Below are 15,286 nucleotides of genomic sequence, written 5' to 3' on the forward strand. Positions count from 1 at the left end.
AAATACGATCTATTTTTCAGATAAATTTTAGGATAGAAGGAAATATTAGTCCATAAAAAGCACAGACTTTTAAGTAAAGCATTTGGGTTTAAGAAATAATTGATCAATTTGGTTGCAAATTGTCATGTTCTCTTATTTAAGGAATGAAAAATTTCAAATATACGGTAATAAACAAAGGAACAATTTACATGGAAGCAATCTGCTTGTAAAGCATTTCTATCTGTTTTCATTTAAGAAAAAGACTAAGATTGCACAACCTACTTCACAGAACAAGGAACCAAAAACCCCCCACAAATACAAGCAAACAAAAAACCAGCTACCCAACTAACTAAAAAAACCCTACCCAAAACACATAACTGGGGAAGTTGAGTGATCAGGGATATGTGAGGCATGAAGCACGCTTGCCAAAAGAACATAGATTAATTATTTTTAACGAAAGAGAAATATTTTATCAGAAGTTTTACTTAAGGATTATTTTAGGTATTTAATTTTTTTGCTTAGATGGATAAGACTTAATCTACACTGTCTTGCATTAGCTATGTTTGAAGTCTCATCAGAAGGCTGAATGACAGAAATTTAAGGAGGGGAATTAAAAAATTAACTTAACATCCTTCACAGTACCTTTAATGGTTTACATATTTATTAAAGCTATATTACAGGCATATTTTAGCTTAATAGAATATTACTGCCATCTCAGATTCAACTCAGTTTAGCTTATATTGAACCTTTTATTTTAAACAGGATTAAGATCCTTCTGCTTCACAGTACAGTGATTTAATTTATCATCAAAGTTATGACCATAACTGGAAGATTTTTAAGATACTTCCAAATAAGATGGGTATTTGAACTTCCACAGAAAATATTCAGGAAAACATTCAGAAATTTTCTTAGAACATGAAATTGACTGCCTTGTATTTTGCAAATGTAAGAAATGTAAAACAAATAGAAATTCTGTAGTGGTATCTTTAAAATTAGCAACTTCTATAGTTAAGCCTCCAAGGTCAATCAAAATATAGTCTCCTGTGTTCCAGGCAGATTACTCAATGCTTCCATTGGGTCTTTTGACCTGGTTTGGCTCTTTGAAAACACTGGCTTTATCTACTTAGTACCCCCATGTTACTAGTTATTGTGATGACCTTCCCTGTGCTACATGCACAATTATCAATACAGAGTAAAGGATCACAGAAATGCTTCAGCACATTCACACAGAGCTGCCCACAGAAATTTTTAGTTCTGTGAGAAATCTAGTGTGAGGAAAAAGACAATATGAACACTGAGGCTGTGATTAACTTAAGTCTTGTTGAGCAAATGCACTGACATAGGTGTGAAGTGTTTAGCAAGCTTTCTCTGTACAACTTTTTTTTACAGTTTGGACATTCAGGACAGGAATTGTCTTCAAAACTATTTTCCACAGCATTCTTCTGGAGAAACTGACTGCTCATGGTTTGGATATGTGTAATCTTTGCTGGGTAAAAACCTGACAGGATGGCTGGACCCAGAGAGTGGTGGTGAATGAAATTAAATCCAGCTGGCAGCCAGTCACTAGTGGTGTTCTCCAGGACTCAGTATTGGGGCCAGTCCAGTTTAGTTTATCACTGACCTAGACAAGAGAATCGAGTGCAACCTCAGCAAGGTGGTTGGGAGTGTTGAACTGCTGGAGTGTAGGAAGGCTCTGCAAAGGGATCTGGACAGGCTGGATTGATGGACTAAGGCCAATTGTATGAGGGTCGACAAGGCCAAGTGCTGGGTCCTGCAGTTGGGTCACAACAACCACATGCAGAGCTACAGGCTGGGGGCAGAGTGGCTGGAAAGCTGCCCAGCAGAAAAGGACCTGAGGGTGCTGGTCAACAGCAGCTGAACCCAGCAGTTCAGAATGAGTCAGCAGTGAGCCCAAGTGGCCAAGAAGGCCAATAGCATCCTGGCCTGTATCAGCAATAGTGTGGCCAGCAGGAAAGGGGAAGTGATTGTTCCTCTGCACTCGACATTAGTGAGGCCACATCTTAAATACTGTGTTCAGTTTTGGGCCACTCACTTCAAAAAAAGATATTGTGGTGCTTGAATGAGTCCAGAGAAAGACAATGAAGCTGGTGAAGGATCTAGGTATGTCCTGTGATGAGAGGCTGAGGCAGCTGGGATTGTTTAGTCTGGAGGAGAGGAGACTCAGAGGAGACCTCTTTAACCTCTACAACTTCCTGAAAGAAGGTTGTAGTGAGATGGGGGTCAGTCTCCTCTGCCATGTCTCAAATGAAAGAACAAGAGGAAATGGCCTTAAGTTACACCAGGGAAGGTTCAGATTAGCTATTAGAAAATAAAAAAAAAATCATCACAAGAGTGTCTAGGCATTGCAGTAAGTTGCCCAGGAAGGAGAAGGAGTCACTGTCTGGAAGTGTTCAAGAGGCATCTGGAAGTAACACTTGGGGATATGGTTTAGGGGTGATTATGGTGGTGCTGGACTGGACTAGATGATCTTGAAGGTCTCTTCCAACCTTGATGATTCTGTTATTCTATGATCTTCTCATTTGTGTCTAAGCAAAAATTTACACCAGCTACCCTTTAAAATATTGTTTATACTGGAAAAGTGCTTCATTCAGGGAGTCAATCTGCTCTAAAAGATGCTGTGAGACAAAATTTTTTAGCTTTGCTATGACTTTAAAAATTATAAACATATTAGCTTTTTATACAATAGGGTATTTTTTTAATATTCTGTGCAGGGGAACTATACGTAAAAGAGGATGGAGATCATTTACTAGCTTTCTGTCATCTTTACTTGCTCAAGATCCAACCCAACTTTAAGCTTTAAAGTGTACTTATGAATTCTAACTTTGACATTTTATCAGACTACCTAGAGCAACAGCACTGAAATACTAGTGTCCCATGTGTCAGATATTAAATTTTTCAATAGAGGTAAAAAGTGAATATATGAATACTCTTTTAAATAATTTCATAATTAGACCTTTCTCTTTAAGAATGTGTAGGCCAGATATTTTATTACTAATTGGTTTAATTTTTAACATAAAAAAAGATATCTACCTAAGATGGCTTAAAATAAAATACAAAATTATAAATATTTAAGGACTATCTTGTGAAACATAACAGCAACATTTAGACCCAATAAAAACAGGGAAAATCAGCATCTGCAGGTAACTCATGCAGAAACCTACCTACTGTTGTCTTTACATGATTTAGTAGCCTTGAAGTTTATCGTACTATTATCTGTTCAGCCATTACCACCATACCTAAGCCGAAGTTAAAAGAAACTATGCAGAATTTCCATGTTTTGATGTGGCTCTAAAATATGTCTGGACACTATTCCAGATTCAATATTACAGCACATTTACAGCAATCAAATTAGTTTCCAAATAAGGACAACAGATAAAAATGATGTTACTAGGTTGGCACAACCACAGTAAACACACAAGCTCTCTTCAGTAAATAATTAAGTGAATGGCTGTACTATCATATAAAGACCAGTGTGACTTCATACCATTTAATACACGTCATTTTATGCATTTAATTTAAAAGAAAATGCTATTATGATGATTCTGTAGTTCATATGGGGATATTATTATTAATTTATTTGCATTTTGGAACAATTATAGATAAGGTGTCCAAGTATGTTCATCCCTGCAAAACATATTAAAACCAGAGAAAGAGAAAATGAGAGAAAGTGAAAGTGAGAGAGAGGGTAGGGGACATCCAAAGCAACCAAGAAAGAAAAACATATCTTTACCCACTAGGGAAAGTTTCTAAAATTACTTTGCATTTGATTAAACAACTAGGTCAATAAGTATGGAATAACACAGAAGAATAACACAGTATGGAAAAACTGAATAACAAAGAAGAATTCATGAAGAAAAAATTTCCAAAATGAATAGTTCCAGAATTATCTGTCACTACAGCATAGAGTAAACATAATTAGTTCTTACACAAATATAGCTACTGAATTTTATTTGTTCCCATTTGTTTGCTCGTTTTCTAACTGAATGGCTTTTTTCAAGATTAAGTAAAAATATATTCAAGAAATACCAGACTTACTCTCATAGTGAATTAGGAAACCAACACTGGAACGACTGTTGTCTGTAGTGAACAGCAGATACATATAATTTCCAGTACTGATAAGGAACTGGGGTGCTTGTGTTCCATGATATTCTCCAATTAATGGTGATGAATTTGCTGGCCCATCTCTGACTTCCAAAGTATCATAATTAACTTCAGTTTGGAATCTGAAAAGGAACATGCAGGTCAGCTGATAGATAGACGGATGGTGTTTTCTTTAACTGTAAGAAATGCAACCCACTTGTAAGTGATCAAGAATACCACACATTAAAATATTACATATCTATAGATCCATCAATCTGTTACTGAGAATAACAATTAAAGAAGGTTTCATGAATAGTTTTCCTCGCCTTGTTTTGCGGTATAGTATAAATTCGTAAGGGATTCAGAATACTTCAGATCAGCCATATGACTGGCCTTTAGAAAAACATTTTTCTAAATCTGGGTCCAAAAATGCAAATTGTCTCAAACAAAATTGCATTATGAAGATCCAAGAAATTTTTTGCCCTCAGATTAAAAAATAGGTGGACACCCTAGGAATATCTTCAATAACATTTAATTATTTCATCCCAATAATTTCATTATTTGATATTTTCTATTTGGCAAAAGTTGTTTTATAGACAGTCAACTGTTCATTTTTTTTTATCCAAAGATTTTATTCTAACATAGCTTGTTACTTTACTTTTATGTAATCATTTTTGTTGTATGAAATAAAGCAGTAAAAATCCACTAGATTTAAATCAAGCTCTCAATTTGAAATTTGTTACAGTTATAATAAGCATGACTTCTTAGATTACTTTAATGTGTCAAAAAAACCCATGTAATATAGACAAGAATGGAGAGCAAGGAGACTAATGAGGGTTGATTTAGAAGAAAAAATAACTTTAAAATCAACACCTGAGTCAATGTGTCTGTCAATCACTAACCCATATCACATTTCTCCAGTTCATAATGGATGTCTACACATGCAGTCATCTACTACTAGTTTTTAAATCAAACAGCACAAATCTGCTCTTTCTCTAGATGAACTTGAACTGTCACTTTTTACATCAGATGCTTTTCAAGATAGTTTGTGGTTATACCAGATTCTGATATGCTGTAGCATCTAAACCATGCACACATAAATTTTCCTGTCAATGAAGTTTGTGCTATTACACAGATATCTATACCGGTCTAAATATATTTGCATGCAAATTCAATATTCTTATTTTCATCTTTCAGAAGTGCATATGTTCTGAGATTTTTCTCTTCTATTCCCATAAGGCTTATTAGTTCAGAGCAACAGAAATCCCTGCGCAATACAATACTTTTTTCAAAGTGAGTGCCCTTAGCTGTCTTGCCAATATGGGACACATTTAGGGGGTCTAGAGATAAGAAATGGCATTCTTGCAACTAATGAAAACTGCAAAATATTAAGCACTCAATAAAGTGGAAATATATTTGACATTCCTTCAAAGTGTAAATAAACTTTATACTTTGTCAGGCGAGGATGACAGAATGACCAAGCTCCCACCCAGGCCATTACATTTTACAGAACAAATAGCATTGGTCTTGTAAAAACATCTTCACAGACACATCAATATGGGTAAGAACGAGTTCAGTTTTAGCAAGTATTTAGTATTCTTTCTAGTTCTTCTCCCATGGTTCTCTGAAAACAAAAGCACAGTCAGAAGTCAGAAATCTTTTGCTTTCCTATCGGAGCTAATGACTGCTGGGAAACTGACTTAGGCACTTCATATCATTCCTTCCTCTTCACACAGAAAACTCTAGATTTATGGTACTACCTACTTTATTCAGACACGCTGGATAAAATCCAGATTGCTTTTACTGCTGTCTATTCACTCTGACAGTGGAATACAGGGCTTGCAGGTTTGCTGATACATTAAGCCTTTTCAAGGCCCATTTCTGGCAGTGAAATAGCTAGCATGGAATGGCCTACATCCATATTATTAAATACTTCTTTTAGCTTCTAAAAGAAGGAGATACTATTCAAATTTCCTATTATGAATGGTTGCTTGCCCACACTAACTCCTGGCCATGTTTGATAATTATTTGGGAGAATGCTGGTTGACAAATTCAAGAAGCATGTTGGAGCCTATTTCAACAATTTAGCTGCATAAACATATGAGTTTTTGTGTCTGGAAGGGCTCACTGATTCTATTTAATTTACCAAAATAGACAGTTACAGAGAGCATCACTAAAGTACTTGACAGTTTTTCAGTACCCTTCCGTAATTTCAGAGATCATACATTGATTTATCCTGTAGCAGAATGATGAAAACAGACAGATACTGCTAGGCTGTTTTAAATACTTTATTTGTACTCATAATGAATAGACTCAAGATCAATAATTGAATAGTTCAATTATTTTGACAGCTATGTTTGTGAGGGAAACTAATTAGGAATAAAGTGCTCTCAGCCAGCAATTGCAGTTTTCTTAGCAGGGCAGTCTGACAACAATGGATGGCAAACCCTTGCTGGAGACAGAAAACAGAAAATAACTCTTACAGCAATTGCTACTGTGACAATGATCTTTATTCCCAGTAGGTTCCTGCTCCTGCCAAACTCAGATGTGACTTTATAATTCACTTGTCTGGTTTTGAGGGTTTAAGAGAGTGAGTTGTTTTTCGAATTGGGTTGGGTTTGTTGTTTGTTTTTATTTTCAGTCTTTGCATATTCCCTAAAGTGATAAGACAATTTGTTATTGGATGCTCTTCAACACTACTGAAAGAAATCCTAATTAAGGGTTACTTTTTGGGTTTTTAGTTTATTTTAATGCTTATTAGCTTACTCATATTAGTATAAGGTAGGACGTCCTCCAAATGTACATAGATAATTTTTATGTTATACTATTCTTCATACAGTTAAGTAGGTTTCGGATAAAGACGTTAGTTGTATAAATTATCAAATGATTTTTTATCAATATTCAAAGTACCAAAGGTCTTCAAGTCTTCTACCCCTTTCCTCATGGCTTGAATCAATTAGATTTTACTTTTCTGTTACCCTTCCAGGCATTAGGCACAATCTGAAATGCAAAATGTACAATAATCATAGGGTCACGTAGTCATTTGCTGCTACTTCTGGAAAGTTTCTAAGGACTCTGGAAAGTAAACTCCAAGTTATTGTTTAATTTCATTGTGGTTCAAATTGTACACAAAACTCTAGAATTCTGTCAATGGAATATGAGTGTGCATCTGTCTAAAATTAAGCAAATTATGTTCTTAATCTGACCACATGTCACAGAAGCCTATGTTTGTCATTAATTTTCTCAGAAATATTGTCATCACACTGTTAAGGTCATGGGCATTCAAACATCTGCAACTTCAGGCAATGCATTTCCTTTCATAAAATTAAAATGCTCCATCTTATAACTAATACTGCTATTTCCATTTAGGAAGACATCCCTGAACCTCAGGCTTCTGATCGTTAATTAAACAAACAAAAAAAAAAGCTTGCAAATAAATATAAACTTATAAATACTATAAAGTCTTTAATGAGAAAATAGTCAGCATCTTAAAATTCTGGAACTTCCTGCCAAATACAATGGAAGCAAAGAACCTTTAGTTGTTGTAAGAAGTAACATGATAATTTTATAAAAACTGTTTATAAACAGTTCCCATTTTTCTTTGCTATTTGTCATTATCTCCTTTGTTGCCAGTCTTAATGTCTTTATAATAACAATACAAATCAGGACTAGAAAAGGATATGGTAAACAATATACAACCTATTTTAATATTTTCCCCTACATTACATATTGTGCCCCGAATCATGTTTACAAGAATCTTCTATTTATCTGTTAGTTTTCATTCTGATCTCTTGACAGTTACCAGAATTTTAGCAGCTCATTGACCAGTGTAAGTTCAAAATATGTTGTTTTATCTGGCAAGATAGTATTTTTTTTATATATGTATGATTCAATTTGCATTTATTTAATCTACCTGCAATGTGGTTGCCCATACATCCAGTCTTGTGAGAATCTTCAGCAAATCATCAGTCATACCTTGTTTTTAATATCCTGGAGAGCTTAGTATTATTAGTCTAATTTGCTCCATTTTAAGATCATTTTTGTATATGCTGAACCGTTTTGAACATAGTAGAGATCTCTATAGAAAACCCAAAATTTCACTGTGAGACTTTTATCAACTGTTAGTTTTTATCCATGTAATGTCCATTGTATTAAAATGATTCTTAGTCTTTCAATAGCTCTTTGCAGCGTGAAATGCAAGATACAAGATGTGCATTTTGAAGACCCAGATGTGAGAGACAAAATGGTTATTGGCTTAAACATTGTTAAAATCATTGGAGGACTTTTGCCTGCTACAGCAAACTGCAAAGAAGCAGCTGTTCATCTGCAACCACCAAAGCCCACGCCTCCCCAAATATGTCTACTAACTGGAATTTAGACTGTGATGAGAACTTGAGGTAAGATAAAGGGGGTACTCTTGTCCAATCACCCCAGGTCTGGGAAACAGAATGTATCCACAAGTGATACTAGAAGATCAAACTTTCCGGGGGCAAGCTGCTGATGTGCAAAGTAACCACCCAGGTGCAGACCCACCACCTCAGGCTACAGATGAGTCTTGAGGGAGATAATGAAAGAGACAAACCCTGTGAGGCGGGTGTGGTATCTTTGTCCATACTCAGTGAACTGAGCTGTGATAACTCCCCTGTCCGGGATATACGGGGCATTCACATACAGCCCGAGGGTGTTAATCTCTGCAGATGGGCCGTAACTGGCTCAACTGCACTGACCTGATAGGCAGCTATATTGTCTTAGAAGTTCTCAAAGACTCTGGAAGTGTCCCGTAATCCACATTATTATCCACATCATCCAGTGTGAAATTCCCCATCCCAGGGGAGGTACTTGGGCATTCCCACCTGTATCTGAGTAAACCTTTCTTCTCACAGGACTACCTAAAACAAAACTATATGGCTAAGAGTGTCTGGAGGACACTCATTGAACACTGACAGGCTGTGTGCCATCACCATTTCCCTTGTGAGTTTGTTCCAATGACTGACCACCCTCTCAGTGAAGGACCTTTCCTTAATGCTCAAACTTAACTTCCCCTGACACAGCGTAATTTCATTTCCTCTTGTCCTACTGCTGGTCACCAGAGAGAGGAGATCAGCACCTCCCACTCCACTGCCCCCCTAAACTGCAGACTGTCGAGAGGTCATCCCTGAGCCTTCTCCAAGATTAATTAACCAAGTGACCTCAGCCACTTCTCTTTAAGTCTTGCCCTTGAGACCTCTCACCATTTTGGTCATCCTCTTCACACACACTAATAGTTTGGTATTTTTCTTACAATGAGACACCCAAAACTGCATGCAGTACTCAAGGTAATGCCACAGCAAAGAACTGCAGAGCAGGACAGTCACCTCCCTTGACCAGGTAGCTTTGCTGTGTTTGATACACCCCAGAACATGGTTGTCTTTTCAGCTTTCAGGGTGCAGTTTTGACTCATATTCAACATGCCATTAACCCAGTTTCCCAGATCTCTTTCCACAGGGCTCCTCTCCAGCCTCTCCAGTCTTATAATAAAGGCAATGTAAATACATTAGAAAATTTTAATTGCCTACTTGAAGGAATAGTGTTGTGAGTACTGTAATGAAGTCCATGTTTGTGGTTTGGTTTCTTAAAGAATATATTTATTCTTCAATAATAAAAAAAATATTTATGTTCAGACCTTACTTCTTGTTTGACTTTATGATTCTCACCTGTCAAAAGTGATCTTAATGGAATGTCCCGGTCTTGCTTCAATCACCCATTCACAATTAAGTGAGTCCTTGTAGTATCCTGGCCACCCTGGTGGCAAGATAACACCATTTGATGCTGTCAAATGTCCACCACATGGTGCTGAAAGAAAAAAACCCATGTATACTTATAATATACCCAGTATTTCTAATATATTACATAGTCAAAGAAATTGCAAAAAATCAAATTAAAATGCATCGAAAAATAAGTTTAATATAGTTTTAATAGCTTAACACAGTGTTATGAGCACTTTGTTTTCTTCAGACTCATAAGGCCTGCAATGTATCTTATCTAGACTTATTACTCTGTATATATTTTAACACACAGAGCATGGCACTTGGGTCTGCCAGGCTTCCTTCTGTTGAAAAGCACAGTATCTTGTTAAAAAATTATACTGTCTCATCACATTTAGATCCAGTATGATTCCATATTTACATGGAAACATCAGACAAATTGTTCCAAGTAATTATTCCTGTTGTACTGTGCCACCTTTTTGAGTAATCACTGAGCTCAGTGAAACTGGCAGTTGTAAATATTCTGTTGAATCATAAAACGATTTAAGTTGTAAGAGATGTCTGGAAACCATCTAGTCTATTTCCTGCTCAATACAACAGACGGCACAGAACCATGTCCAGTCAGGATCATGCCTTCTCTCCAAAGTCAGACACTCCCCAGACTTTCTGGGCAATCTGTTTCAATGTTTGATCACTCTCACAGTGCAAGTTTTTTCTTATGTTTAAACAGAAATCCACGTATTTCTGTTTAAACATTTTTTCTGTTTCCACATATTCTGTTCACTGCCTCTTGTCTGGTGATTTTACACCACTGAGGAGAGTCTAGGTCCACCTTCTTTAAACCATCCCATTAGTTATCTATATATATAGACAAGATCTCTCTTGAGTCCTGAGCCTTTCCTTCTCCAGTCAAGACAAGCGCATTTCTTTCAACCTCTTCCTGTATGACAGATGCTCCAAGTCCTTAATCATCCTTGTGACCCTTCACTGGACTCACTGCAGTATGTCCACATTTTTCTTATAATATGGATCCCAGGAGTGCACACAGTGCTCCCGACATAGCCTCATCAATGCTGAATAGATGGGAAAGATGTGTCATTTATTCTCAGCCCAGTTCTCCTGCCTCTCTTCCAAGGTCCCTGTGAACAGCAGCACAAACATCTGGTACACCAGCCACTCCCCCCAGTTTTACATCATCTGCAGACTTGTTCAGAGTACACTCTGCCTCAGCATTCAGTTCACTACTGAAGATTTTAAACAGTATTGGATAGGGGATTGAGCCCTGGGCTACACCACTATGAATTAACCTCCAGTTGGACCTTGTGACACTGACTACAATTCTATGAGCCAAATAGTTCAGTCAGTTTTCAGTCCATTTCACTGTTCACTTCTCTAGTCCCTACTTCATCAATTTGTCATTGAGAATTTTGCATGACACAGTGCCAAACGCATTACTAAAACTGAATATACATTACTCTCCCTTGATCCATCAGACAGCTCATCTCAACACAGAAGGCAATTAGGTTGGTCAGGCATGATTTCCTCTTCATAAATCTGTGTTGATTAGTCCCAGTCACCATAGTTTTCTTCATTCTGTCCTACTTTTGTCTTGGACAGAGTTGCTTTTCTCGCAGTAGCCCTGAGGGGGCAGAATTTGGAGCTGTGCGGGCACACCTGGGCTGTTATTCTGTACCACTCACACCATCTCCAGGGTCAGAGTTCAGGGACTTCACTTCCAAGAAGCGAGTGTGACATCGGGTGGAGGAAAAACATGAGTGGGAGGCTCTGGGGGGGCATTTTGTCTTTGTCTCCGTGGCCACGCACACCAGGAGCCTGGTTGGGTTGGTTGGTCAGTCAGGGAGTCGGTGAGCACTTTTTTGTATACGAATCACCCTCTCTTGAATACTTTTGTTATTAATATTGTTGTTCTGTCTTATCTCATTATTGTTTTCAGTAAATTGTTCTTAACTCAGAATATCTGCCTTTCGTCTTCCTCTCACAGGTGGGAGTGGAGGGGAAGGGAGCCAGCTGCATGGGGCTTAAATTCCAGCTGAGTTTAAACTACAGAATATGGTTCGGAAATGGTTTCAAGGAATATTGTTGCATCACCTTTCCCAGTGATAGAGATGAGACCTGTAGCTCTTCAGATCTTCCCTCTTTCCATTCTTCAAGATTGGAATTTGATTTCTTCTTGTCCTCAGGGATTTCCCTGGTTTAAATCAGCTTCCCAAGATATTGAATGACCTTGCAATGTCATTGGATGGCTTCTTCAGAATTCTTGGCTGCATCCAATCAGGCTCATTCCTGTACATCACATTTGTTTAAATGTTCTCTGACCTGATCCTCCTCCATAAAAAGTTAAAAAGAATGTATTGCAAGAGGGCTATGAAAATAAGAGGGCTAGACAGGGAGCATTTTTCGCAGCAAAACCAAAGGACTTTGGAGCAGGATTAAACAACAGCAGAAATGACAGAACAAATTTAGGAAAACATGAGTCCCTTAAAAATTTAAGCTGTCAGAGCACAGGGCTTTGAGATGTTATGCTTTACTAAAGGCTATGGCACAGTTTAACAGGAACACTTTCAAGGTCAGGTAATTTTATCTTAGTATCCTTTGTATTGTCCTCATAGAAGAAGTCAATGGTATCATTATCAGAAAATTCCATATTTCAGTGCAGGAAATCTTGCTAGTTTTCTTCTAGTTCTCTAAGCAGTGACAAAAAAACCCTATTATGCCATATAGAAACGGATGGCAACATGAACTTGTGAGTTGTAAATTAATATGTCTAGTTTTGTTTCAATGTTTTTAACAACACAAAAAAACTAATTGGAGAGGTTTTTTGATTTCACTTATGACTAGCCCTTGTCTCTAGGAATTTTTTCCAGATTTGAGTGGGAAATAAAAGCAACCCACAAATCCTGAAACACACCAAATTTTCTTTGAAGCAAAATGAAAGGCCAGTAAAATGGCATTTACCTTAAATGTGTATAGTTAATGAAGAAATAAATTTATTCCATAGTATTTTTTAAAATTAAATTTCATCATATTATTAACAAGAACAATCATAAGACTGTTGATCCTCAACTAACTATAACACTTCATGTACATCATTTACTTCAAGTATTTCAGGTGCTGCTTATAGAGTGTTATGTATACAAAGACACAAAGAAGAGCAACAACAAAAAAGTAACAGTTGTTCAGAAATCTCAGACAACTAGTGTAGATACAAAAATGCTGCTAGCAAGGATTTTCTTGCTATTTTCTAAGTCCATGAGAGACTTTTCTCTCTCACAGAAGAGGTAGCAGAGAATGTAAACAACCAAGCCACCTGCAACCTTGAAAAGTCTTGTTTATGGTATAGTAGAAAAATATTTTGACAATGGATGTTTTAGGATTTTAGCCAATCACCCCCAAGGGGTGGCTGGTCTTTTGTCCAATTAGACTATGAAGAAAAAAGTCTAAAAAGAGTTTGTAAAATAATCAAATAAATCAATCTTGCTGCACAATTCCTGCCTGCTGGATCTTCTCTCCTCCTCCTCCCTATGGCTGCGGGACACGGTGATATACCCTAGGGCCCAGGCCTGTGCTAATAAACTAGAGGCAAACTAAATCATGCTTAGGATGCTTAGTCCATACTGTAATCCAAGTCCAGAAACTCCTTCAACTATCAAGAGAATCCACATCAGAAAAGAACATACCCTGAATGCAGCTACTTCTTTCTATAAAAGGAACAAAGAGAAAAAAAAAAAAAAAAACAACTTCAAATCAGTCTCTTAGTTTAATCCTTTCCTCAATAAAAACTGAGTAAACATTCTACAAGGTTCAAAGAAAGGCTGAGTGGTACCTATGTATTTTCTGAAAAAGTAATTTCAGAAATTAATTTTTTATCTCTCTTTTTTTCCTTCAAAGTGCTAATCTTGGGTCCTTTACCTAAGTGTTTGCAAAAATAAAATTACACAAAGATTAAATTGAATACTTTAACAATCGTATCTAGAGTTTCAAAATGAGAATAAAATCTTCTGATGAAAAAAACCACCCTACTCCCTGCTTTGGAGTGGGCTGGGTTTGGTCTAAGAATAAAAGAAAAACCCTGTTCCACTGTGTAACGTGCTTTAATCAGGATAAGACATCTTGGTAGTACAACATCTAGGTTCACATACACTTCTTCTAACAGACTGCAGACGTGGGAGGGGAGTCTTCAGTATTTCTAAATTTTCTGAAATGCACAGTATTATGAGAACTGAGTTCTCAAATTGCCCAAATAACAAAAACCATGAAAGTGATATGATCCAGATCCTTAAGTAATTGCAATGACACTGAAATTATTGGAAATGTGAGATTTATACCAATTAGAAGGTTTGGATTAGTTTCTACCCACCCCCCCCAAAAAATCTTTTAATTTGGAGTCTATGTATCTATTGTTTAATAAAAGTTAAAAATTTTGAAAATTATTTTTAAAAAATATATGTTAATCATTTATTAAATGTACTCATCTGCCTTGCCTTTAGGACCCATCCCTGTTAAGCATCAAGGAATTCTTCTTACTGTGTTTCATTCTAAAGAGAGATTTAAACCTAAGTAGAGATCATCTTAGTCTGTTTATTCATCAAGGAAAGAACAAGCAAATAAATTTGGAATTTGCTTGGAATATCATGTATATTAAACATAGCTCTGGTTTGCACTATATTTCTCAGGAGTAAGTGTACTGCAGGTTATAATATTACACACAGAAATTCAGGCATACTTTCCTTTTGAGAAAGTTAAAGGGGTAAATTTTCAAAAAAGACTTTTAAATAGAAGCTTTAGTTACTTTGTTTGAGGTAGATAATTATGTTCTTCAGTGTGCTACAGCCAAAACTATTACAGCAGTTATAATTCACAACCAAGTAATGATGGTGACAATCAGAACTTGAAAACAATAGCAATCAGGTTTTTAGAATGCTAATTTATTCCAAGAATACAAAAGCAGGGTATCCTGTTTCTATTACTGGGCTCTCATTTGACTGGAAGAGTGTTAAGATGAATGAATAACTTCAGGCAAAGAAGTCTTATTTATGTGCAAAATATAAAAACTAAGCCAAATTTAAGTAGTGTCATTATTCAAACTGTAGGTGCAAAGTAAAGATTGTGCCCTTACCTTCACAACGTGGGACAGTGGAGCTCCATACTACATTTCCATCTTGCATAATACAGGTTATGGATTCAGAGCCTTGAGTCTTCACGAAGCCATCATCACAGTGAAAGGAAACAGAACTTCCCAGAAGGAATCTGTCTCCAAAGCGCCTCCCATTTATAGGAATGCCTGGATCGTGGCACTCATTCTGACCAAAGGCTGATAAAAACATAGTAATAATACTAGTAATAAAACCAACAGTAATAGCAATAATAACAACCACCCCTTTAAACTTTGTGTCTTTTTCTTTGGAGAAGGAGGAGAATAATATTTCAGTTGTAATACTATA

General features: G+C 36.6%; 1 protein-coding gene across 2 annotated transcripts in view; it reads right to left on the bottom strand.

Annotated features, from left to right (window-relative positions):
- Positions 1 to 15,286, bottom strand: part of CSMD1 (CUB and Sushi multiple domains 1) — a 1,116,713-nt gene that overhangs the window by 247,728 nt on the left and 853,699 nt on the right. For both annotated transcript variants that reach the window (XM_032104597.1, XM_032104596.1), the window contains exons 15-17: positions 14,962 to 15,156; positions 9,774 to 9,912; positions 4,036 to 4,223 (exon numbers count right to left, since the gene is read on the bottom strand). In XM_032104597.1, the coding sequence (XP_031960488.1) occupies positions 4,036 to 4,223; positions 9,774 to 9,912; positions 14,962 to 15,156 (522 nt within the window). The remainder of the gene's footprint in view (positions 1 to 4,035; positions 4,224 to 9,773; positions 9,913 to 14,961; positions 15,157 to 15,286) is intronic.

The sequence above is a fragment of the Corvus moneduloides genome, chromosome 3 (assembly GCF_009650955.1).
Source record: "Corvus moneduloides isolate bCorMon1 chromosome 3, bCorMon1.pri, whole genome shotgun sequence".
Classification (NCBI taxonomy): domain Eukaryota; kingdom Metazoa; phylum Chordata; class Aves; order Passeriformes; family Corvidae; genus Corvus; species Corvus moneduloides.